Genomic DNA, 27,621 nt, shown 5'->3' on the forward strand with positions numbered 1-27,621 from the left:
AATACCGGATTACTTATCACTCCACATCATTTGGAAGCTTTCTTTTTCTATTATAATTATTAAAAAAAAATGCACTAGAAAGTTACAAGAAAAACAAAACAAACTAGTGAATGCCTAGCGAATCCCTCAAAAGAAGATGGTGAATCTCCGGATGATGCAACTCTAAAATCGTGACCCCAGGATGAGGGCAACTCGCTCCCAAGAATGCTAGGTGATCTTCCACTGCATTAATCTCTCTATTGATCCCAATGAGCTCCACCGTCCAATTTCTCTGCAGCCAAGCCTGGATCTCCGAGAGGATAGGCATGAAGCGAACACTCCCCACTTCCTCCAAAGCTGCTAACAAGTCTCTGCAATCCACATCTCAGGTGATGTGTTTAACCCCTTGAGCCAAGCCACCTTGAGACCATCTCTAAGAGCCATTACTTCAGCCTGAAAATCACTTCCTCCAACCTCATAAGAGTGAAACCCGAATAGCCAGCTTCCTCCTTCGTCACGTGCCACATCGCCACCTCTCATACAGTTCTCAGAGGCTCCATAGGTCCCATCCAAATTAAGTTTCAACTTGCCACACTCAGGAGGTCCCCAAGGTCTCAACAAGAGGTTGCCTCCACGATCCAACCTTTTAAGATCCAGAAACAACAAACTCATCATGATCATGTTGAATTCTCCTACAAGCTTCATCAATCGACCAAGATGGTGATTCAAAGATCATATTGTTACACTACTTTCACACACCTCCAGGTTTCAACAAACCTAATTTCGGGGCTACCTTAGGCCCTACTCATAATCCACCTCTTAACCTCTTGGTTTCTAAACCCGACCAACCATTAAAGCCCATCCTTCTCCAAACTTCCAACGAATGCGGACAACCCTGGAGACAATGGAGGATGGTTTCTAACGTCGCAGAATGCGGACAAGCTGGGGACGACGACATATGACAGGAAAATGATACTCATTTACCTGCAGGGATTCATGTAAGATAGTCCAAATAAAGAACCTCACTATTTCCTGAAACAGTTACTTCCATACTTATGATCAGTTCTCTGTATTCACAACCTCACTACCTCGGGACCGTAACCAATGATGAGCCTTCTTCACTCACATAACACTCTGTCGTGTTTTTCCCCCAAATCAAGATGTCCCCCCGGTCGCTGGTTTAATTTGCAGAAGAAGCTGTTTTGGAGCCTTAGGAACCAACGGAAAAAGATGCTCCAATTCCCAGAATCTAGCCCTCACCAAATCCTGCAGGCGTAGCGCTGCGTCTAAAATGTTCACATAAAGGACCCAATTAGCCACTGGACCTAGCCCACCCCAGTCTTCATACTAAACAAAAGTCTCTCCATTCCTAATCGATAAAGGAACCCTTCTCGGAGCTCATCCCTAGCCCTAAGAATCCCCTTCCAAACTGGTGAGTTAGAACAACGATGGTCCACCTGAAACACAAAATTACCCCGCCCTTAGGTACTAGTGTGTGGGAACCTGCACCCGGAGTTTCTGCGAATTATGGATCATATGCCATATGGTTTTTCGAGCAAGGTCGTATTTGTCGACACCGTATCCCCAATCCTCAAGCCTCCCACCTCCTTACACTCTGCCACCTTATCCCAACCAAATAAATGCCAACCACGTTGACTCGTTCTATGCGACCAGATGAACGTTCTCATTATTTTCTCAATTTTCTCCAATATCCCTCTCGGTAACCAGAATGCCTGCAGTGAATAGGTAGAGATTGCTGAATTCATCAATTTAGATTAATAAACTCGTCCTGCCATACTCAACATGTTCGTTTTCCATGACACCAACTTTTTATGAACATTCTCTAGCATGAAGTTAAACCTACCACCATGGTTTCGCCCACCATGCAGAGGGAAGCTAAGGTATCGTCCCAAATTAGAAACAAAGGGGATTGGAGCTATGCTAGAAATTTCAGCCCTCACCTCCTGTTGTACCCCTCTCGAAGCAAGAGCCTTTGTTTTATTCGTGTTAATTTTTAAACCAGAACTGTCGTAGAACAACTTCATCGCATTGGCCACTAGATTCACCTGCCCAGGGTTGCTTGACAGAACATCATGATATCATCGGCGAAGAAAATGTGAGAAATCGAAGGACCCCTACAACTAGTCTTAAAGCTTGTCAGATTTAATTAAAATTTGTGTTATGATAGTTTTTATTTATTTTAAGTTTGTTGTTTAATTTTGAGTTGTCTAACTTATTCCGAAGTTAATTTTTAAGTATAATTCAGAAGCTAATAGTAATTAATTTTTAGAATAATTTATTTATTTATATTTAATTAATATTAAATTAAAAAAATGAGATCTTTACATATTACTACTAAATTATATTCCAAGTAATATTTTTTATTTAAAAATATTAAATTAAAAGGCTTTAAATTAAACACTTTACTTTTTTCATGTACCAAAAAATCACTTTACTTTTTTATATTAAAAACCTATACGAGTTTGATTGGGGAAATTAACAACTCAAAATGGATTTCTATTATTCTCCCCACCCCGGTAGACCGCTACTATTATTCTCCAGTTTTTTTTTTTTTGTTACAAGAGGAAAATTAACGACAAAGAAAAAACTAAATCAAAGCATCTAAATACAGTGATGCAGAAACAAATGAAGGTGGCCTCTTCCACACTTGCAAAGGCGATCCAACTTTAGCCGCTTCCCGTGCTAGAGTATCAGCCGTGTTATTCTTCTCCCGCGCTACTTGAACCAACGTACAGCTCTGGAAATTCCCCATCAGCTCTTTCACCCTCTGAATGTCGTCCTGATCCCAGAATGTGCTCACATTCCCTCCTGATTGAAGAACACTAACCAAGTTAGCACAATCACAGTTTGATTGGGGAAATGGATTTCTTTTTCTTTTATTTCAATTAAATATCAATGAGTCAATTCAACATTAATATCTAATATGGAATTTTCTGTCTCTATCTTCTTATATATCATTTCTTTTTTTCTTATCACGAGCCCAAATTAAATAGGGAAGTTTTACATTTGTCTTCAACGAGAAAAAAAAAAAGTTCACAACTCATCTTTGAATTCATCACCATCTTCAGCACATATTGTTGCCATATATATACAGCCGGCGGTAATATCTTATGTCGATATGTGCAAAAAGGAAAACATTCTTACAAAATTATTGTATGTCAAAATTCTACAAAATCATTAGTAGATGAAATACACCCTACATATCATTTTTCACTAAATAAATTCGGCTATATTTAGATTTTAAAACACGGCTAATTTTACATGTATGTGATATTGGATATAACGTCGAAAACTCACTTTTAGATAGAAGCGCCAAAGAATCTCCTTAAGGAAAGTTAAAAAAAAAAAACCAACCAATTAAAATTGACTTTTTTTTTTTTAAGTAACTAAAATTTTGACTAGATGCAAAGGATTTTAGTTTGTATACTCTCAATCTATGAGGGGATGAAATTAAATATGGAAGTTGTTTTCAATTTTACGTGTGCATTTTTTCTTTCTTCAAATCTCCTAAATCCATCTGTGTGGTGTACATATTGTGCTAAAGACATAAGGTTTGCCCAAATAAAGTGGAGTGCTATTTGTCTTCCAAATTCTCATAAGATATCAATCATATATATGAGGGACTTTTTTAGAAGAAATTTTGAATCATTTATTCAATGCCATTTGTAGTAGTTTTGCAGCATTATGCTCCAGCTGTATGAGTACATAGTCATATGGGCCTTTTCCTCACCTAAATAAAGTTTAGATATTGATGACTCATCTTATATGATTCAGGAGGATATACTTTTTACCTTTATTTTTGGTTTCTTTCTAAACTTGAAATCAAATTATCAAATACACGAAATACTACCCATAAGCTATATCTGTTTGATAATAGAAAATATTTTTCCTTTAACGTTTCCCCTTTCCTTTTTAACAAACGCAACTATATTATATTGGGGTTGTCTAAATGACCCTTGATAAAAATATGGTTAAATCACCTTTTGATGAAGTGTTCCAATAGTATTGTAACATGTGTTTTTATAAATTCCAACACATTTCAATATTCTTTTTATTTTATATTTTCATAATATTCATTTTATTAAATAATCTATTTACACAATAAACCAATCAATTAAGATAATAACACATAACTCCTTTTAAAGAAAAACCCTACGAACCCTTACGACATTTTGGAAGCTTGGTAAGCTCTGCCATTTTTTTCTAACCTGCGGCCAATCTGCCATAGTCGCAGCACTAAATGGTTATTTTGAACTCACTAAATGGTTTTAAAATATAAGAATAATTGTCATGTGGAACAACAATTGAATCAATTTTTTTAAGTTTAAGAAAATAATAGTACTTCAATTTGTTATGTCTAATATAATTCTCATCCGACCATATCAGTACCGCTTTGCAATTGTTCCAGCACGGTAACAATAATTGAATATGGTATATTGAATATGGTATCAAGCTTAAGTTTTGTATTTGAGATTAATTTTGGCGATCTCATTGATTGTCTTCGCCAGATCTCGTGAATGCCTTCAATAAAGAGGCCAAGCAGAAGAGAGCGATCAAAACGGATTCTAAAAACATGGAAGAATTGGGATTAGGGTTCTTAATTATTTCTTTTGGAAAAAGGAGTTATGTGTTGTTATTCTAATTAATTGGTTTATTGTGCAAATAGATTATTTAATAAAATAACTATTATGAAAATATTAAATAAAAAGAATATTAAAATGAGTTGGAATTTTTAAAAACATATGTTATAATATCATTGGAACACCTCATCAAAGGGTGATTTAACCCAATTTTTAACAAGGGTCATTTAGACAACCTCATATTATATTAGTATTGTCTATAATTGCCAAATTCATGCAACTCATGATTCCACAAGCTTTTGCACTTACAACCGGACATATATTTTTTTACATTAGAAAAATAAATTACACTTTTGAGAAATTATTTTTGAATCTACTCATATGTCACCAAACTCGTATTCCGCTCTAGATTCTTATTAAAGCTTGGTTTCTCCAAGGGTTCTATGTTGATCACCAAATTCAATCGCGCTACTAGAAGATGTGAAGATATAATAGCTTGAGAAATGGAGTTTTCTCCATGTTGATGGGAATTGATTTAGATAATTTCTACACACATCATGAAGTTCGCTTCTAGAAAATGTGATCGAGCTACCTCAATCCAATGTGGCAGCGAACGATGGTAAGAGAGACGAAAAACACAAAGGAGAGTAGTGTGAGTCCACAGAATGGAGACATTTGCAAATGACATTCAGATGCTCAAGTAAGCGAAAGTAAAAAAAAAAAAATAGAAAGAATTCTCTAAGGATGGAGGAATCGAAAAAAATATGAATAATGATTAGCTTAAAGAATGATCAAACTTGCATTTATAATGATTAATAAGTGTATGCTAGTAATATTGAGACCGTCAAGTATTGGCTAGGTTGTCTTGTAACTAACTTTCATTAACTTAGTCATTTATTTAACCATGAAATATGTTATGATGATTCCTCACTTCATCCTAACTATGAGGTCAAGAGTTACCCTTGAAAATAAAACACATTCATCAGTCACTCAAAAATTACAACTACGCATTTTTACAAAAATAGGCAGGGAGCCTCCAACCTCGTGTCAGTAATTACATAATCACATGTGTTCCATAACCCAATCCAACCTCGATTTCACAGAACCCAATATATATATATATATATATATATATCAATTTATTAAAGGAAAAGAAAAACAAAAAAACAGCCAAAACTTGAAATCTATGAACTGAAAATACCAACGACAAAACGGCTCCATTGCATTCTTCTGTTCTCAACTCGTTTTCTTTTCAGTTTCGAGTCTTCTTCTTCATCTTCTTCTTCATCTTCATCCTCTTCAATATATATATATATATACAACATCGATCATCACCAATCTCTCTGTTCCATTGATTCATTTCATGCACCTTCTTCATCTCTCACATGGCGGGTGCACACTTACGCCACCACCACAATAGCTCTCCTTCTTCCCGCCTCCACCACCTCCTCATCCTCCTCCTCCTCACCCTCGCCTCCTTCGCCTTCCTCCTCCAATGGCGCGGCGGCGTCACCGACGACCCCCTCACCCGCTGGTCACCCGATCACCACCAGTTCCCCGGAATGTCCCTCTCCAACCAACAGCAACAACCACAACAACAACAACAACAACAACACCATTCCCATCCCGATTGCGCTTCCCTCATCGCTAACTCCCACTCTCCTTCCTTCCCCTACTTCCGTGACTGGAAACCTGATTACTCCTCCGATCTTGTTCTCTCCCCCAAGGTAACGTTCCGATCTGCGTCTCCGATTCTTAAACCCTTGCGTGATTCAGTTTTCAAATTGCAATGTTATGGATTCATGGTTGCCCCCCTTTTTTGTTGGAGTCAATTGGGAATTGTGATTTCACTGATTTTGGATTACCCCTTTTGATTATTCTATTGATTTGTGTTGAAATTTTGAAACGTTTTGTTCTTTTTCTGATAGATATGTATTACCACGAGTACTTCAGCTGGATTGGAGCAGACTCTGCCATGGATCTTCTATCATAAGGTCATGGGAGTCTCTAGTTTCTTCCTTTTTGTGGAGGGGAAGGCTGCATCGCCTAACGTGTCGCGAGTTTTAGAAAGCATTCCGGTGAGTCCAACTCCAATCCATTCCGGTGAATTCGCAGTTGATCAAGTTTGTTTTATCTATGCCAAGTTTTGATCATGGATTAAAAACTTTCAGGGGGTAAAAGTTATATATAGAACAAGAGAATTAGAAGAACAGCAAGCTAAAAGGTAATTCTTTTCAATTTGATCTTTTTTTTTTCTTCTTTTAAATAGACAGCCTTTTTTGTTGATTTGATTGAGCTGGTGACTGTTTACAATTGTGACAGTGTCTTTAACTATGATGATTGACACAAACCTGTAGAATATGGATTTGAAATCTTTCTGTAATTTCAATGAGAAAATTTACTTAAGTATATTGAGGACTATTCAAAATATATTGCAATGCTAACATGCTCTTCTGTATTTTAAGTTTGACACACGTTCTGGATCTGGCTTGGTTTACTGTTCAAAATTCAAATTATGTCTGCTTTGTTACTACAGATCTTTGGCAGCGATTTGAGTTCAAACTTTCCAACAAATAACCTGTGTATTTGGAATAGTTATAATGTTAACTAAGTGCCTATTAGGAATTAGACATGATGAAATTCAAAATAAATGCGATAAATTGCGAGTCTGATAAGGTGTTACTGTCATAAAAAGGTGTGGAGGTGCTTAAGATATTATTCACCGAAAACTTCATTATTTTTTCTTATTTGATATGGAAGCCAACGTTAAACAATTGAACCTTTGCTTTATAGCTTAAACTAGGCTGGTCGAATAATTCTTTGACATTAGGCCAAGGCTTGGTTGAGCAAGCAGCCTAATGTTTTATTCTTGTTAGTTACCATACACTGTCTTGTAATCATCACCTGGACATAAGACTGTTTTTATGAATGTTTCTAGTTTATCCATACATTAAGTTTTCTTTCTTTTCATAAACACCCATTGATCTTTGCTATTTCTACCCTGTCAGTAATTCACATATTAATAAAAAAAATATATGGAGGTAAGCTTTGGGCCCTTGGTGCAGTGATAAGTTTGCTGCTTTGTGACCTGGTGGGCATGGGTTCTAGTTGCGAAAACAGCCTCACATTGGTGGTTGCCAAGTATTATGAATTGCTCTATTTTATTTAGAATATTAAATTGTGCTATAACCTATGCATCTAAGATCATGTACCACCCACCTCCATAACCTGAAGTGTTGGTTTAAGTAGTTTTTTTTCAATATTCTCAAATACTGAGTTTTTGGATTTTAAAATTGTATGCTAAACTTTGTAGCCTCCCGGCCCTCCCCGTATTGTTCTAAGTGTTTGATAGAATGTTAATACCTTATTTGCTTTTTTCTCTTTCTTTTATATACCAGCCGAATATGGAATGAGACTTGGTTGGCGAGCTTCTTCTACAAACCATGCAACTATGAATTGTTTGTGAAGCAATCTTTGAACATGGAAATGGCTATTGTCATGGCTAGGGTAAGGCTTATGAATTTATGATTTTTTTTATTGGAATACTTTATATGCATATCTTCATCATGTGTTTTATCATTTTAAGAACATAAGTATTCTCTTTACAATATCTTTTTACTCAGGATTCTGGCATGGATTGGATCTTACATCTGGACACTGATGAACTTATACATCCAGCAGGAACACAAGAGTACTCTTTGAGACAGTTGCTATCTGATGTGCCTGGAGATGTTGATATGGTTATTTTTCCAAATTATGTGAGTGCAAGAGTCTTATTTGCATCCTGAAGTTAATACCATTCGATATAGTTAGTTCAAGAAGTTTTATTCTTCTAGAGTTTGCTATTCGTTGTTATTTTGACTTAATATTAAATATTATTTGTTTCAGGAGAGCAGTGTTGAGCGCGATGATATCAAGGATCCTTTCAGTGAGGTATTTGCTTGGATAGGTTTTCTTAGTTTTCAAACAGCTGATTCAGTTAATGTTGTCTGGAGATAGTTGTAGATTTAGGTCCTATTGGCCGTTAGCTGTTTGTTGTCTTTGTTGAGCCGTATTTTTTTGTGGAAAATAAAATATTCATTGAAATGAATTACTAACATTTCTTTTAAAACTTTCTCTTCAAGAAATAAGCTTATCGATATTTTTGTACACCATTTTATATAGACATGCAAAAGCAGACACATGCAGAGTCATTCATCTTATAAGAGAGTTCTGTATATTTCTTACGACGAACCTTTGACCGACTCAGATGCATCAATTAGTATTTACACTTCCTTCATTACAAGGAGCCCTTTTACTGTGTCTATTGAAGAGAGAAGAAGTAGAGATTAGTCTTGTAGAATTGTGTATTCAGTCATTTAGAAATAAACATTAAATTTTAATGTGGTTGTTGTAAGTTTTTTTTTGAAAAATTTAATTTATACTTTAATCAAAAGTGAAAATAATCTATTGGGGTTAATGCCATTGTTTCAGATCCAGGTTTTTACTATCAGCATGTTTGGATTTTCATATATCACCTAGAATCGATTCTGCATGCTAGAAGCTAAGAAGAGTTGCTTCTCACTTTATACTTATTTCATAACCAATTGTCTTTTTGGGAAACTTGTTACTATTCATAGTTCCAAGCATGCTATATGTTGTGTGGGTTTTCTGTTGCTGGGTTCAACTTTTTACCTTTATGAAACCTAGTATATTTGTTGATAGTTTTAAGTTGCAATGGTGTCATAGGTTTCAATGTTCAAGAAGAACTTCGACCACCTTCCAAAGGAGGTATACTTTGGAAATTACAGAGAAGCAACTCGTGGCAATCCAAACTATTTTCTTACTTATGGAAATGGGAAATCAGCTGCTAGGGTTCAAGATCATCTCCGTCCTAATGGTGCACACAGATGGCACAACTATATGAAGACACCAAAGTATGTTGATTCTCCGTGTCTTAATTAATGAGCATGCATATGATAACACACATGCATATATGTTTATTTATAACCAACATTGATTTATAGTTCAGAGGAGATATTACTGAATCTACATGTATTTTGAGTTTAATAGTACGACCGCTTAACCTGCTGAGAGTCTAACCATCAGAAGTTCAGAACTGCTGATCTTATATTAACTATTCTTTCCAATCTGCAAGAAAGTTATGCTATCTTGATCAGGCCGCCATTATTCTTATGTGTTGACTTTTTCTGTTTTGATTATTTTCTCACGTAATTAGCTGCTTCTTGGTGTCATTTAATTGTAAAATGTTGAAAAAGTCCCACATTGACCAGATCTATGGTCAAATAAGTCTGTATATTAGGTAGAGCAATCCTCACCCCTAGGCTAGCTTTTGGGCTAGAGTTAGGTCTAACCCAAATTCTAATATGGTATTAGAGTCTATCCTGGATTTGTTTAGTGTGTCACTTGTAAAATGGAAGACCCGCAAATGTCCAGTCCTGCGACCTTTACGCTCCAGATGTCCAGTCCTGAGCTTGAGGGTGTTGTTGAGAAGTCGCAGTGTCTCACATTGACTAGAGATATGGCCAAATAAGTCCATATATTGGGTAGAGCAATCCTCAGTCCTCACTACCAAGCTAGCTTTTGCCGTAGAGTTAGGCCTAACTCAAATTCTAATACAAACCATTCAAATAAAATGTATAAAGCCATAATGTTAACAGTGAATAATGTATTGTTTTTGTCCATTGACTCCATTCAATGATCTGTATGCCAAATATTTTAACAGTGAGATCAAGTTGGAAGAAGTTGCTGTTCTGCATTACACTTATACCAAATTTTCTGATTTGACTTCAAGACGTGATCGTTGTGGCTGCAAGCCGACAAAAGACGATGTTAAAAGATGCTTCATGTTGGATTTTGACAGACAAGTAAGTTTTTATCGTCTTTTGCATGCTCTCTTTGCTTCTAGTTCTAACTATTACTAGTTTCATCCATAGTGATGATTAATGTGTTTTATCTGTGATTGCATTCTTCTATTCCAAAGATTTTGTACATCTACGGGTTTGACATTTGATGTGTGTTTAAGGCCTTGTGCCCACTTTACCTGGTTAAATCAGAGCAGAAGTCTTGTTTTGTTTTGTTATTTTCTGTGATGGTTATATGACCATCCTCAGAATTTTCTGTCCTTTCTTACATTTATAATTAGTAGTTTCCTTGTTTACTAGTAGTTGAGTTCTCATACACCCTTCCTTCTTTTTATTTTCTTGATAGCTAAGCTAGCCTAAAGAAAGATTCAAGTGGGATTTTTACATTCGAGTTTATTTTTGTTTTTTACTTTCTATCATGTTAGAAGGTGAAGCTGTGCGTGTGTACATTTTGGTGTTTTTTCTGACAACTCTGTTCTATGTCTGACAGGCATTCATAATTGCTTCAACTGCGACCGAGGAAGAAATGCGTCAGTGGTGAGTTCAGGAATATGAAAATAAATATTTAATTTTTTTCTACAAGTAATGATCTTTGTATTCATTTTTTCCTTTTTTTTTGTTTTTTTTTTTGGGGGCGGGGGCAGTTTAACATTTTGTTGAATATATGTTAGTAATAGATAGTGTAGTTGGCACTTGGCACGATAAACAGAAGAAGGCTACAATTTGGAATTGTCTGAATTCATAGGTGTAATTTAGTCATGAGCCGCGAGGGGAATGAATTGAAATCTATACAGATCACTGCTTGTTATTGGGTGATTCGTTGGCAGATTCTTGAGTAAGAATTTGTTGGATATAGCAACAAAAAAAACAGATAAGTTATGTTGGAACTAGGTGTTACTCACTGGATGTATATGAGATACTTATATGGATAAAATATTTTACACTTATAACAAATTTTTTCATGAAATAATGAACATTAGATACTATATGATGCAATGTGATATTTATCAAAATGCTATGATTGAAGTTATAAGATTAATCATATATGTGGCTCTTACTCTGCTAAAATTATTTTCTGGTTTTGAACATAATAATACCTCTTCTTGTATGTTTAGTCCACAGCATGGCAAACATGCATGTTCCATTTGGCTTGAGACCTGAAATTATTTTGCTTCTTAAATGGTTTCTTTTTGTTTCATTTAGGTATCGGGAACGCATTGTATGGGGTGACAAAGCACTTAACATGAAGCTTATGAGGAAAGGAATTTTGTCTCGCATTTATGCTCCCATGGTATGTTCACTTGCCTAAATTTGCTTTCTGGTTTCTCTCCAAGCAATTTATTTAGTTTTCATCAGCACAGTTATGAGAAAACATTGTAAACTTTACCACCAAAAAATTATCTTTGCAGGTCATTATTCAAAGTTTGAGGGAATCTGGTGTTTTTAGCTCAGTGATTGCAAAAGCTGCTCAAACAACAATATCAAAAGAAAACTTTTTACAATCTGTTGAGAGTAGCAATTCAACCCGGAACGCCAGATCAGAAAAGATCTCTCATAGAAAAATCGATGCTGGTGGATTATCCGAAACAACTGCAAGAAGGATCTTGGAAGTGATAGATGATTCAATGCCCTCTGCAATCCCTCCATTATCGCCGCCTAGCCACGACCACGCTGACCTCATTACGTCTTAGTTTTTGATTGACTCCTTGTCATGGCCAGAAATTATTTTTGAAGATAGTTCTGATACCCATTGAACTGTGGTGAATATCAAACAATACAATGATAGAAGCAACTCTTACTGTCATGACGGGCATTCCAATTTTTGGATTCATGGGGTTTTCCGATCATTTACCCAAGCGCCACTTATGTAAATTTCAGGTATAGATTGCAGGCTTAGTGTAGGAATCATAGTAGAGCAGATTTTGCTAGGATGTTCATGATTCTTTTTTCTTCTTCCTTATCTTTAATCTTCTTTTGATACCTTTCTTCCCAACCTATTTTTAGAGACTTTGGGGCATATTGGCGGCGATTGTAATGGAAAATAGTGGCCTATTGTATTTTTTTCATACACATTGAGAGATGATATTATACAGATTGAGATTTTCTCCCTTGGTTTGAAGGAGAATTGGAGAAATGATTTATACAACGAAAATGGTATTTTGCTGACAGTGGAAATGATTTGAGCGCCCTTTATCCGAAGGGAAGTGAAAGAGTTTTTGTTATTGGTCAAGTAGCCCACTTCTTTTGGAAAATGATTTGATGAATGCCTGTCATGGGTTAATTACCCATGGGAACCTTCAACCTTTAAGCTCCATGTCTGCAAGGTTCATATTATCAAGGAAGCTTTTGAATAATCCATTCTATCATGGGTTCAAAAACATAACTAAAGCTTTCCTGAAACTGTTATTTAACATAAACTGAAAGTGGCGTGGCAACATTTTTTAGAGCCAGATCCATGGAAGAAAAAATGCTTGATTGTGACAATGGAAACCAGAAATGATCTTGGCTACGACGACTCTGGTTTCTTTTACATGTTTTTTAGTTTTTTGACACTATTTTGTCTTTTTACATGCTTTCTTCTCTGGTTCCTAATGAGTCTGGAAACATGGGTGTTACTTCCAAAATATCAAATTCGGAAGGTTAAAGTAAATATCGTTTGCTGGTCGATTCCAAGGATCTCAGGGAACAGTAGAATCATGGTATATTGATCGGGAAGGTCTCTCTGAATTGGTTGAGTGCCCAAGGTCTCCTCAAGAAACAGCTTTGAACGGAGGGAATGCATTCGGAGGAGCTAAGGACCTCGAACGGGATTCAAGTGAGGAAACTCTAGCATTAAGGTGAGTTTTTGTGTAGGTCAAGGTGAGCAAGACTGATCGAGACGCGAGAAGGAACTCAAAGCCCATGGCCACAACTAGAATCTTTTGCGTCTAGAACCCACGATCTCTTGGATTTGGAAGCTTTACGCACTAAATACCATACACCCACGATGGAGGTGGTTACCATAACGTGGGAGAAGATAGATCAAGTTGAGAAGGGAACCGAGTTCGAGATAGGAGCTTGAGAAAAGACAAGTCACGCCGAGGAAACAACTCAAATTAGGCAGTTTTCTTCTAGTTTAATCTTGTTATTAGCTTGTTAGTTTGAATCCTAGGGAGGGTTTGTTTCAAGGTTTGAGATCACATTCCCGGGAGGAATATGATTACTGGGTATGTTATTTTTGGGTAAATTTTATAAATGTGTTTGGTAAGTATTTTGTATTCTTGGGAACATTTTAAAAAATTTTTAATTTAAAAATTAAAAAAAATAGAGGTAATAATGATAAATTGTGGGAGAAGTGAGAAGTTACATTCATCTTTCCCATGGGAATGTAAGATTCCCAATCTTTTTCATGGGAATCAATATGAAGGAAATCATGGGAATTGTGGATGTTATTTTATTCCCGGGAATGATTGATACACAGGAATCATAGTTTCCAATCTTGTAACAAACACAGGAATGTTCATTCCCAACCTTCATATTCCCGGGAATCTCTTTCCAAATCTTGAAACAAACGCCTCCTAGGATTATAAATAGACTAATGCATCTTATAGAAGGGGTTGGACACTAGATGCTAAACTAGTAAACACTTACACGTCGATCACACAGACAAGCGACTACACCGAGTTAATGAATATGAGTTACATTCACCATTTTTCTTTTCTTTCAGTTATTTAATCAAATTTCCCTTTTGTTTATTTGCTTTTATGCTTTATTTTTTCATTTATTACGTTTCGTTTTACCACTTTCCTTTACTTTTGATGCACTTTTATTTCAAGTTCTTTACTTTTTCATTTTTTATTTTGTTCTCAAAACTCTATTTTGAAACCTGAGTCCTGGTTTACCGAAACCTCGACCAACGAAGTTATCACTAAGTAACTTGGCTTTTATTTACTAGAAACCTTTACAAAGAGTCTAGGGTCACCGGAACCTTGATTCTCCAAGTCATCACCGGATAATTTGGAAGTTGTGAGTCTTTTGAGTCAGAACACGTTGTTGGAAACTAGAGTTTCAGGTTCAGTGGAGCTTGAACTTGTGAGTTATCATCGAATAGCTCTATAGTTTTTCTAACTTATTTTGAGTCAGTCGCTATATTTTGATCTGGACTCTTAACCTCAACACACAGTTATAACTAATAAGCCACCAAATAAATAAATAAAAAAAAGACGTCACACTTCATGAGCTAATCCACGTAAACAATGAGTTATATGTTTTAGGGCTGCACATGGGTTGGGTTGAATGGATTTTCAGCCTAATCAAGACCCGAACCGATCAAAACTGGTTGGGTTGAGTTGGTTTGGATTTTGTGAATTTTCACCTACGAATCCGAACCAACTCAATCCGACAATCTTCGGGTTGGTTTGGATGGATTGATTGGATCGTTATATTAAAATAAAAATAAATCTAAAATATTGAAAAATATTAAAAATCAAGTACTTCAAGTCTCTAACATGCGATTACATCATAAGTTCATAACTACTATGTACACACATCTATACAACAACACATAACTAAACAAGTACTTCAAGTTTTTAAATATGACAAGTAATTACAAACAAATTAGTCTCAAAGTCTCCCAAAAATCACTTAAATAGTATGACTCTAAGTCTCCATAAATTACATACCCTACTAGTAAGTTAGGTAAAAAATAAAAATATTAAAAATATATATTAAATAATATATTATTATTACATGATTGGATTTCGGGTTGGGTTGGATGGATTATTACGAAATCCGATATCCGATCCAAAGATGATTGGATCGTAGTAAAATCCATCTGATTGACCCGTTTGCCCAATCCAACCCACATTTTTACCATTGGATCGGATTGGGTTGGATGGATTTATTGGGTTGACCCGGCTCATATGGGCCCTTATTATGTTTTAGGAAATCAAAGGCATCAATTAATATTTGGTGTTGCATCATGTTAACTGCTATATGGTGTGAAACTAGCATATATCGGTTTTCAAGCAGACACCATATATATGTAGAAAACTAGAAATGCTTGTTAATATATATGAGACGAGAAATAATTTTTAAATGATCTGATATATTGCAATTTAGATAAGTTCTTACCCGGCACACTTGCTCAGCTTGCCAGAATTCCGACTTTCAACAATCTTCAGAACTAAGGACTTGTTCTCCTCCAGGTAGTGCTTCAAAAGAGGAGGAAAATGATTAAATAAAAATCAATGCCAATACATGGACACTTTCCACTAAATGGGAGATGGGGTCGGATGCAAATTTATAACTAAAAGTAAAACTTATTTTTGGCAAAGTATTTTGAAAATTTAACCCGTTACATTTTTTCATTGTTGCTAATTAAGACATTTTATATATTAATTAAAAAATACTCATGCAGGGCATTTAAAGTCATGCATGCCTGCCTTGTCCACTAATTAATAGTCATTCATGGCTTTTTTAATTAACAGTTATTGTTATTCATGCCTTGTCCACTAGTTACTACCTAGGGGATGTATTGAAGCATTTTAATTAAGAATGATGTTTTGTTCATACATACACCTCCACTTGATGAGATAAGAAATTAAGAAATGAGAGATATAATAGATAAAATGATAAGAATATAAGAGAGAGACACAAAAAGAAGATGAATAAAAATGAGATAAAATAAATGTGAAGTGGGAATAAATCAATACTCTATACTCATTCAAGTCTTGTTTTCTTATTAGCTTCCAAACCCTTTGCTAGCTAACTTGCAATTATTTGTCTATTACTTACGTTACTACGAATTGTTCATCATGAGTTTGATTTGTGAATACGACTTAAGATGATTTAAGAGTGCATCTTTTAAGAGTACATAAGAAAAATCATGAACTGAGTAATAGGAAGATTCTATAATATTAGAGTCGCTTGCATGATATTAATTAAAGAGGGTAAGATGGAGTGCTGTAGATTTTAGAGAATAATGGATAGGAGTTTTATTCCGAAATCATGATTGAGGTAGAGTGTTGAGTTTAGATAAGAATTAAGCTGAGTATTATATATTATGACAAATTTTAAGTGGTGAATGTATGTTACTCATTTTTTTTTAGATTCTAATTGATCGAAAACAAATTAAATTTATGAAGCAAACTAAAATTTAATTTCACTTCGAGGCCGCGTCTCCACTGTCGCGTCGCTGCACTGCATTCCCTCTACTGCCCCACTTCCGTTGCTGTCGTCGGCCCACTATCTCCTTAGTATAGGCACTGTTGATTTTATTTGTGACTTATTTTGCTTAAGACTTAAGAGATTTATCAATGCAGATTTATGATAGATGTATCAATGACTTGCTTTGCATTTGCTGTTAAAGTATTAGATTACATGCAGAGTCATGGAAGATCCTAATAGAGAAACTGAATCCGGGGGAGTAGCTACAAACAACAAGGATCAAGTGAAACAAGCAGCACAAATGCACAATCTGCCTCTGCTGATCTGCTCTTTAGAAATGAATTTTGAAGTTTTAAATTAAAGAATTATTCATATGTATAAAAAAATATGAAAGTGTTGCATCATGTGATGAACAAAATAATATCTGTAATATGTTAGAATTATTTTCACAATAGTAGGGCCAAATTTGTGTTGGGATCGATAGTTATTACCCAATTCCATCGCTGAACACCCATTTTTATCCCCATTAATATTATTATCATTATTATTATAATAGTTGTTTTTCAAAAAAACAAAACAAAACAAAAGAATTAATGTGAATGAAACAAAATTAAGCTGAATTAGGCAATGAGTGCAATAAGTACCAAGGTAAAGGTGTTGAGAGACAAGCCAAAAATAGTGATTCCTCGAATCTCTGCATCTAATTGTCAAGCAAGAAAAGCTCATTTCATGAATTCATTGGCAAGTTACAGTGGTGCAGAAAGAGAGAAACACAAATAAGGACAAGGACAAATATGAAGAAAGGGGAAAGTCTAGGAGCCATAACCTGCAGAGGGGTTTTGGGTTTTGGTTCACCAAAACACAAACTTGTTACTCTTTCAACCATCACACCACAACTTCCATGAAGCCAAAGGCTTTTCACTAAGCTTCCATGAACACCATACTCCTCACCCATATTGAGAGGAGCACACACCTCCAATAGTTGCTGAAAGGAGGTGAACTAGAGGCACACATACAACAACATAACCAGAAGCAGCACACAAAGGGATGATCAAAGCAAATACACACCCAAAGATAGAAGAAAAGAGAAGAGCCTTGCTTCAGCTAGAACAAATAGAAAAGAGCAAGCATTGGAAAACATAAAGAAAGAGAGCTCAAGTGCCTCTTCAACCTGAACAAAGGCAAGCAGCAAGAGAAGAAGAAAGGAACCAGTGACTTCAAGTATATAAAATCAGTGTTCTTCAACTGGTACCCTTTCTTTGTTTATTTGAGTCATTAACTGTCTATTTGCTACATATTCTTAAAAATGTGGTGTGAACAAAATGATTTTCATGCAAAATGCTCAAATACTTGAGGGAACAATGTGGAAAAAGCTTGAACACAGACTTTGATTCAGAGTTTTTCACAGAAACATTTACAGACTCTTGTCCAGAAACCACCACAGACACAAGCTCAGAACTTTCAACAGACACAACCCAAACCCCCACCATTTTCCACCCTCAAATCCATAGCAACCCAAAGCAACCTCACCAAACCCCAACCTGATCAGCCAACCTCCCTTCACTGAATCATCTCCTCCAAACCCCTTACCATTGGAGGGACCTGAACCCCAACTTTCCCTATAACCACAATCAGAAACTGCCGCAATGCTGTATCGCCCAAGACAAACACCATCGAATAAACAAGGGTGAAGAATTGCTACTTGTATAGAGTCTCTTATGGCTCAAGTCGTGAAGGCTCAATATTTCTCACCGTCTCACTTCCTTCATGCTTTTATGGGTCATGTATCAAGCTATACTTCATGAGTATTCAACAAACTAGTTGAGTGGTGAAGAAGGAGAGTTATTGGAGGGTTGGTAATGGTTGTAATATTCACATTTGGGAGGATAGCTTATTATTACTCAATGAGAATGGTTTTCGGTTGTGGTCCCCAAAGCCCTGGCAGTGTGATGCTACTTTTGTCTTGATCTTATTGATAGGGACCTAGGCTTGATGTCTTGGCAAATTCACTTTGTTCCCCAATATTTTTTTGCCCTTTGAAGCAGAGCAAATTCTTCATATACCAGTGTTTAATGTGGGTGAAGATGATGTGTTGGTGTGGAATGCAACCCGTGATAAAAATGAATCATAGATCATCAAGGAGATAAAAATGAACAATTTAGCTATGTTTAAAAATATAATTATCCATTCTCATAAACCTCTCATAAGGTAGAGACAATTCATCAACTCTTTATTAACTACAACTAAAAAAAGACCATAAGCTTTCTTAGAAATGTATTAAAGTTGGAAAATGCTGTTCCATCTTCTTACAAAATTATAGTAACTATGGTATTATACATGATACCTAGACAACAAAACTTATATCTTCAGCCGCCACCACAAAATTTGACCCCTTAGCAGTTCCATTGGAGTCTTTGATCCTTACCTTGATTCACCATGCCTTAGAAGTTGGTACTTTTTCTACATAAGGACGGTCATAACCATAATGTCCCCTCCTTCCTCCTCCTTCTCCTCCTCCTCTGTAGTTCCTTCTTCCTCTATTCATCTGATTCTGATACTCATTACCATAATGATAAGCAGCAGAGGTATTACTATGAGACCATGACATGTTTTCTCTCTTCCTGTTATACCCACCATCCCATGTTGTTCCCCAATTCCCATTCCAGTTCCCATTCCCAGCAGTTCTTCCTTTGGCCTTGTTCTGCAATTCGCCACCATAGTGCTGCTCCCTCTGATTCCATCCCTGAGAATCATTCTGACTATTTTGCGCATAGCCCTGTTCCCAGGAGTTCACTCCATTTACATGTAGATTGGAGTCCCAACCTTGAGCAAAAGAATTTGGATCAGAAGGCTTTGGTGCTTCTGCTTCATCATCCCCCCATCCAGTAGGGGTAAGTGTCTGGTTATTCAAGAGGAGAGAACCACCAAGAATCACAGGCTTTGGTGCTTCTGCGTCATCATCCCCCCAACCAGTAGGGGTAAGTACCTGATTATTATAGAGGAGATTACCACCAATAATCACAACCTCGGCACCACCTCTTTTTTCATCATCGGAGAAAATCCTTTCTCTTTCCAAGTCCAAAATAAGTTCAGGGTCAACACTTGAATTCCAATCTACATCGTCAATGTAAATGTCGGGATCAGGTAAGGATATTCCGCAGGGTAAGCCGTTGATCTTGGCCCAAAACCTCTTTTTGGCATTGTCGAATGCCTCTTTACCAGCAGAGTCATCCCAGTGTAACACATTTGAATGTAAATCCATATACTTCTTGCATTCTATCAGTTTTCGCCAGGGAATACCAGCTGAATAACAAAACTTCTTTTCCCATGAAGGTACTGTTGAGTGCAAATTACCTGTGAACCCAAAAGACCAAGACAATCAGCTGATTATTAAAGTAAGAGCCTACCATCATTTCAGGAGTACACAACTCCTAGTATAAACAACTTCAAAAGAATATCTGCATAAAAGGAAAGCCAAGAAACAAGATGGAAAATTGGAAGAAAGGAAAAGGCCTCAGAAAAATATGCTTATATCAATTTCAATCCAATGATGTCACATCTCAATGGATGACCTGTTCAATAGATACCTACTTATAAATTGCCATTATCAATACAGTTTTGGCACAAAATTCGACAGAAATCAAAACTGATACAGGTAAAGAACTTCATAAGGAAATTCAGTTTCCTATAAGCTTCACCAATTTAATGAGGTAGAGTTTTCTTAATAATGTGTCACCAAAAAATTAAATTTCTAGATATCGACTTCGAAATGGCACAACCCTAGATAGTGTGAATTCAAAGCACAACCCTAGATAGGGTGAATTCAAAGCACAACACATAAAATTTATTACAGGGCAGGATTTACAGAAGATCCACTACAAGAGGAAATATAGTTATCTCTAACCCTGCCTATTTCAATAATTGAATGACGTAGGGACCAATTAAACTGATTAACATGCAAATCATCAATAACAAGAAACTACAACCTAACTACCAACCAACCAAAGACATGACAGCACTCCACAAATCACAATCTCAGAGGCCCTCCCTCCGATAATTGAAGCTGTTATTTGCTTTTGTTGACAAGGAAGTGGAACCTAAGTGTGTGCTTGGATAAGTTGAGTTGAGTGCAATGTGAAAGGAGTTCATTTTTAATTCGGTAAGTACTAAAGTCAATTTGCAAGGTTGTGTATCCAAACATAGCCTAAGCCATCCATCATTGTTCATAACCCTACCCTACTACCCTAGAGTCAACCCAACCAAGTAAGTACCTTGAAGCCTTGAACAATCAAGCTCTGAGCTTCTTCTCACCAAAGAGGCAGAGATTTCATAAAGACACCATCAAAACCAAAACTATTCAGACAGATAAAACAAAAACAAAAAAATCAATACATATCCAACTAAAGCATGTTCACAGAAACCTATGACCAGCATAAAATTAGCAATTCATCACATGGTACAGAAAAGCATCAAACCCCAAAACTACTCAGTCAAAACCCTCCATTGAATAAAATGAATAAGCAAAAAGAGGAAAGCCCCAATTTTCAAAACCAAAACCCCAATTGAACACTTCAAAAGCAGGGTTGATCCTGATGATACTTTCATGAAATCTACCACTCACCTACTTTTTTCTATTCTGTATTAAACAAATTCAAAACAGTTTCACAGAACAACAACAACTCCCAATAAAAAAAACCAAACAAACACAAAGAAACAAAAAAAGTACTAACTCTGAGGCAGAGGTGGCTTTCTGCTATAAGATGATGATGATCGCCAGTGATGATAACCACCCACTTGATTACGACTATGACCTTGTTGTCTGAAATTAGCCATGCCCAGAACAAAAACAGACCGACCCAGATGAGGAAATTGGAAGATTTCACTGGAAAACAGAGCAGAGACACAAAACAACCGATCTTTCACAAAAGGGTCACTGAATTTTTCAGAATTCTCTCAGTAGATATAGAGAGAGAAAGTGGGGTTGGTGTAGAGAGAGAAAGGTGTTGTTGTGTTTGGACAAATTAAGAAGATTGAAGAACAAGAACAAGAACATGAACAAGGTGCATGATTTTCCGAGGTTACTTGTACGGTTTTGTTCTGAGAGAGACACCCAATCGCATTCGCATCATCAGTATTTATAGCACATGGTTTTTTTTTTTTTTTTTCTCTTTTGCTTTTTGGTTTGTTTCACATTCACATTTTTCTTTCTTTGAGTGTACTTTTAATACTGTACCAAGTATAAAAGCATATCCATATCAGTGTGTCAGGATGTCTCTATTATTATATTTCTTGACCATGTTTTTTCCTCTCTATTTTAATATTTTTATTATTATGTTTCTTCTATTAAGAATATATCAAATCCTCAAAATATCTCAAACTTGATTTTGTTCCTTGTTTAGGATTAATGAATTTCAAACATGAGAATTGATTTTGGATTAGTTAATTATTAGGCCAAGATATGTCTAATGGGATGGATTAATGAAAGGAAGGAATGTTATTAATTAAAGATTTCAAGTTAAGAGATAAGTAAGGTAAGTTGGTTGTCATATTTATTTATTTTATAGATTTTTATTTTTATGACAGATTATAAATTTTTAATTTTTTTTGTTCTTTGGCCACCGGTCTCTACGGGGAAGGGACCTCACGTGACTAATCTGGCTCGGAATAAATTTTTAATTTGAAAATAGCAGATTTATTTTTTCAAAAAGAAAATAATATATTTGACTAGAGGAAAAGTTTTTATATTTATACTTTAGTCATTTCCCTCTTTATTATCTTTTTATTTTTTAAATAATTATAATGTGATAAGGTTTTGAATTTTTTACTGATTAAGGAGGGTCAAATAATGCCAACTTTTTGAATTTTAATTAGATGACTATATATGTAAAAGTTATTTACATTGACCATGTATAGCTATTAAATTCCTATATTTATTAGTTTAAAAAAATTCCTATATTTATTTCTTTGATTTATTTTTAATTAATTATAATATGATAATATATTGAATTTGTATTATTAAAAGGAGGGTCAAATGCCAAATTTTTGGAATTTTAATTAGATGATTATATATGTAAACTTTATTTACATTGACTGTGTAAAGCTATTAAAATCATATACATTTTTTAAATTAACTCCGATATTTATTTGAATATATATGAGATTTTGGGATAGACATCACTAGCTGGTAGGGCTAATTAAATCCTATCATTATTATCAGTTTTCAGAAATTCATTTTCAAATTTAAAATAAATGAAAAGTTGACGCGATTCAAATATACATGACTAGTTGGTAACTCTCATTAAATCTTATCATCGTTATCGATTTTCAGAAATTTATTTTCAAATTTGAAATAAATGGAAAGTTGATGCGATTCAAATATACTTGACTAGCTGGTAGCGCTAATTAAATCTTATCATTATTATCAGTTTTCAGAAATTCATTTTCAAATTGAAATAAATGAAAAGTTGACGCGATTCAAATATACTTGACTAGCTGGTAGCTCTCATTAAATTTTATCATTATCAATTTTCTGAAATTCATTTTCAAATTTGAAATAAATGAAAAGTTGATGCGATTCAAATTTAAGACATGACTAGCTGGTAGTTATCATTAAATATTATCTTTCTTATCAATTTTCATAAATTTATTTCCAAGTTTGAAATAAATGAAAAGTTGACGCGATTCAAATATAAGACATGACTAGCTGGTAGCTTTCATTAAATCTTATCATTCTTATATTTTTTGGTACATCGAAAAGATAAATTGCACCCTGACGGAAATTGATCTCTGGATCTCCCTCACCCAACCTACATGTCCCCTATCGTTATTGATTTTTAGAAATTCATTTCCAAATTTGAAATAAATGAAAAGTTGACACGATTCAAATATAAGATAAGATTTTGATAAAGAAAATATTTTTATCTTAATTTTAATTTGAAGTTCTGAAATTAAATAATAAAAGTTAGAATCTAAAAGGATGAGAAAAATTGTTGGTGCTATTTAGGGTCGAGTCGATCTGATAAATCCGTCTAACCCAAATGGATCTATTAGCAAAAGTATGGGTTGAATCGGGCAAACAAGTCCAATCGGATAGATTTCCTTCAATTAGACTATATTCGGTTCGGATATCATGTTCAAGAATAAATTCTGCTACCCAAATAATACTTGGATATGAAATAATAATATTTTAATACTTTTTTCCACCACTATATACTACTAAATGTTTGTAAATAAAAGTGCCAAACGTATGTGTAAACATGGTTTACATTGTCGGTGCATCCCATTAAACTCAATCACTAATACTAAATGTTCGAAAAAAAATACTAAACATAATTCATTGAATCACTAAACATACTTTTTTTAAAGACACTAAACATACTTAATGGTAATTTGATACTGATTATCTTAGATTTTTTATGTCATTTGATTGGTTATTTTCAATTCGATGCATTGTGTGTTACTATTTGGTACTATAATATATTTAACAAATTTTTTGGTGATTTTTTTACATATTTTTAATAAATTTTGAATTTTTAAAATATACCAGATTTAGTATTATTTTAATTGTGATATGACCAACCCGCCCAATCCAACCTGAATGTCGTTTGGATCTGATGAAATCTGAATGTAAGCAGCCTGCTCCAAAATCTGACACATAACTGATAAATGAGTTGAAATTTTTATATTTTATTTATTAATTTATTTCCAACTCACTTATTTCCAATATGATTGGATAATGAATTATTTAACTCAAACTTTCTCACGGGTCATTTAGACAACCTCTTTCTTATAAACCTCCACAATATATATATATATATATAAAAGCCCACTTTGAATTAATCCTAATGAATTTATTCACTAGCTAGATGGAATTAGAAAACAAGCAAAAGCAAAATCATGAATGAAACCATGCAAACAGTTTACTTCAAAGAGAACGTGTTCTTAACTGAACTATGCACCCATTCCCTTTAATTTGCTCTATTATTATCCCACCTTTTATGTTGTTCCAACTCTTGGTTTTTCTCCCCCTGCTTTTTATCTGGTTTATGCACCTTGTTTTGTTTGACATTGATTTCTTTGCTATTTTTTACATTGACATTGAATTCAACACTAACTACAGTAATCATATTCTTTTTTTTCTCTGCGACAATGTGGGGCAAGCCCTGAAACTTAACTATGACCATCCTAGGGAAGGAAACTCCCAATCGATCTCCAAAAAGAAGGTTACATCTTGGAGGGGAAGCTTGGAGAAAGTGTATCCCAGGATCAAAGGTGTGAGCAGAGCAAATTTCAGTTCTGCAGCTTTAATGTGAGCGAATATCATTTTCCACAACTATAATAATCATATTCATGCGTATGCCTATAGGGCCTACCATTACATACACACGCATAAGCGCGTGTGCATAAGCTTGTTAGTTAGTTACATTGCACGCATAGACGTGTATAAGTAAACTTTATTCAAAGTTTTAAATTGTCCTTATGACAACCATGCAGTTATTCTAGATATTTTAAAAAATTATTAATAAATACGATAGAGGCGTGAACTGTTGTAAAAACCTCCAAAACAGTGATGTGAATGCGAGCAGTGACGGATTTAGAAATTTTATGTCGTGGGGGCAATATGCGCATAAAAATTTCAAACAGTAAAAATATAACATAAAACTATTAAAAAGTTTGAAGGTTGTCAAAAAAAAACTGTTAAAAAGTTTGATAGAATAAAAGATAAACACCCCAATAAAATTTTAAATATTCACTATTCAATTAGTTTCAGAATATTATAAATATAAATATGTGAATATTATTAATTTATCTTGTTATATGTTTACAAACATTCTTCGCATGAGGTAATTTTTAAGCACGTATCACTTTAACTAACCACCTATTGATATTATCAATTTATAAAACACTATAGCACCTAAGAAAATCACAAAAAGACAATAAAAAAACAAACTAGAAACCAGTACCCATTTTTAAAGTGTAACCAAACAAAAATACTCAGGACCCATTGATCATTGTCACGGTTTATTCACATTATTAATTGGCAATCCTAGCCTCTTCTATATAGTGGACAAGTAAAATGTAGTGGATGTAGTGGATCAACACAACAAAAGTTGATCTTTCAATGGCACTAGAGGTAAAATTGACAAAGTATGGGGGCATTCATTAAATATGTGGGGGCATTGTAATGTTTTATTCCTATTTTATGATATAGTATGAAGTACCAGTAAAAAAGACGTGGAGTCATTTGCCCCATATGCTAGCAACGTGGGTCCGTCCCTGAATGCGAGCATTGATTTAAAAACATGGTTATGATATTGGCCATTTGGCCTCCATGAAATTGAAGAGGAAGTTCAAGTGTGGGAGCATAATATAATTTCGGGCTAATTAATAAGTGGATATATAGTATTTTGTGAAGAATAAGTACGTATCACTAATATAGCTGGCGGACCTTCATTGTAACAGGGAGGAGCTACAGCTCCCCCAAACTCTCTGAAAAAAAAAATCTGGATATATACATGGAAGGTTCTGGAATCTCAAATCTGTGAAGAATTAAAAGAAATAAATGAATGGAAGCCATGATTTACTGCAAGAGGTGGATATAAAAAAGAGAAAAGAATACAACATAAACAGTTGTTGATGAGAAGCATGGTGTCCAGCTTGATTGCTATGTTTGCTAAGATGGAAAAGGAATAGAAGGATTAAGGAACTAAGAGAAATCAAGATATGTCTTCCACCGCTTAGATTGAAGAAGAATGAAAGCTTCATTTGATTTTAAGGGTCTCACACTCTCACTCCCACAGTAACAATACTTTTTCTCGAATAAGTAAAATTGAGGGAAGGTTAATAGATAAAAAGAAAAATACCCCATATTGCATCAGAATATTATTTCATTGTTGCTTTTTAGCTTTTGGTAACAATGTGTTTTAAATTTTAAATATATAATATATTATTAAATTTAACATGGCTCCCTCAAAAAATCCTTTCAAGTTCCGCCACTACGGCTGTCCAAGCTACCAGAACGGCAATTTCTTAATTAGTAGTTAATTTGCATGCAAAGATGTTTCTTACAACCACTATATATATATATAGTAGTTATGGACTTTCCAAAGCAAGGAACGTTACAGCTGAAGTACACAGCAATTACATGAAAGTGTACACGTACACGTACACGTACTCTCCTTTTTCATGGGAAAATGATTACGGAAAATCAAGTATCTCTCTGTACGGAAAGGTGCAGTGTGGTAAATCATCTAAATTGAGTAAAATGTAATTAACAATTAAAAACCCTTTCAAAATAGGTAACACTTGAACACTTGAGGACAGTGTTGGGCCAGAAGAGGATAAATCTGGGGATCATCACATTGGGCTTATATGAGCACATCAAAGTGGATTGGACACCACATCTTTCACCCAAAACCTTAAGGCAATGGGTGTATGGGTCTTCTCACTTATAAAGTGTTCATCTCTCCTCTAACCATCCAATGTGGGACTTCTTTACTCACACTTAACATCCCAACAATTTCCCCCTCAAGTGTGAGTTCATCTCAAGCGCAAACCTCCAATTACTTGCACCGTCGTTGGATCTCTGTCAACGGGACACGCCGCCTAGCTACCATTGCTAGGAAGACTTTCGACACAAGGAGTCGTCACCATGATCGCCTAACCCTCAGCTCTGATACCACTGTTGGGCCGCAAGAGGATAAACCTGGGGATCATCACATTGGGCTTACATGAGCACACCAAAGTGGATTGGACACCACATCTTTCACCCAAAACCTTAAGGCAATGGGTGTATGGGTCCTCTCACTTATAAAGTGTTAATCTTTCCTCTAACCATCCAATGTGAGACTTCTTTACTCACACTTGACATCCCAACAGATAGTTATGGTGTGTTTGGTTTAAGGGAGGAGAGCTGGGAGTGGAAATTAGGGGAAAGATTTCAATAGAGGGGAGAGAAGAGAAAATTTAAATATTATCACATGTTTGGTTAATCGCACAAAAGGAGGAAAAGGGAGAAATGACATCTATGG

The 27,621-nt window shown here is 35.1% G+C and overlaps 2 protein-coding genes across 2 annotated transcripts; one reads left to right on the top strand and one right to left on the bottom strand.

The window, feature by feature from the left end:
* Nucleotides 1-5,741: 5,741 nt before the first annotated feature.
* LOC130730129 (glycosyltransferase-like At2g41451) lies at nt 5,742-12,612 on the top strand. The gene is made up of 11 exons (XM_057582038.1): nt 5,742-6,307; nt 6,509-6,658; nt 6,752-6,804; nt 7,979-8,087; nt 8,204-8,338; nt 8,469-8,513; nt 9,309-9,496; nt 10,306-10,447; nt 10,935-10,981; nt 11,648-11,735; nt 11,854-12,612. The coding sequence occupies exons 1-11, from the start codon at nt 5,966-5,968 to the stop codon at nt 12,133-12,135; spliced, it is 1,581 nt and encodes a 526-aa protein (XP_057438021.1). The 5' UTR covers nt 5,742-5,965; the 3' UTR covers nt 12,136-12,612.
* A 6,121-nt stretch (nt 12,613-18,733) lies between these two features.
* Nucleotides 18,734-21,772, bottom strand: LOC130730130 (uncharacterized). Its single transcript, XM_057582039.1, has 2 exons — nt 21,322-21,772; nt 18,734-19,945 (listed from the first exon to the last, which is right to left on the bottom strand). The coding sequence occupies exons 1-2, from the start codon at nt 21,422-21,424 to the stop codon at nt 19,023-19,025; spliced, it is 1,026 nt and encodes a 341-aa protein (XP_057438022.1). The 5' UTR covers nt 21,425-21,772; the 3' UTR covers nt 18,734-19,022.
* Between the last annotated feature and the right edge of the window lie 5,849 nt (nt 21,773-27,621).

The sequence above is a fragment of the Lotus japonicus genome, chromosome 1 (assembly GCF_012489685.1).
Source record: "Lotus japonicus ecotype B-129 chromosome 1, LjGifu_v1.2".
NCBI classification, from domain to species: Eukaryota; Viridiplantae; Streptophyta; class Magnoliopsida; order Fabales; family Fabaceae; genus Lotus; species Lotus japonicus.

What these genes read in the sequence shown, in the direction of transcription:
- LOC130730129 (XM_057582038.1), top strand. Translation starts at nt 5,966, where the DNA reads ATGGCGGGTGCACACTTACGCCACCACCACAATAGCTCTCCTTCTTCC. An exon ending in GAGGAAGAAATGCGTCAGTG is followed by an intron (nt 10,982 to 11,647) that starts GTGAGTTCAGGA and finishes TGTTTCATTTAG; the next exon opens with GTATCGGGAACGCATTGTAT. An exon ending in CTCGCATTTATGCTCCCATG is followed by an intron (nt 11,736 to 11,853) that starts GTATGTTCACTT and finishes TTATCTTTGCAG; the next exon opens with GTCATTATTCAAAGTTTGAG.
- LOC130730130 (XM_057582039.1), bottom strand. Translation starts at nt 21,424, where the DNA reads ATGGCTAATTTCAGACAACAAGGTCATAGTCGTAATCAAGTGGGTGGT. An exon ending in AAAGCCACCTCTGCCTCAGA is followed by an intron (nt 19,946 to 21,321) that starts GTTAGTACTTTT and finishes TTGGGTTCACAG; the next exon opens with GTAATTTGCACTCAACAGTA.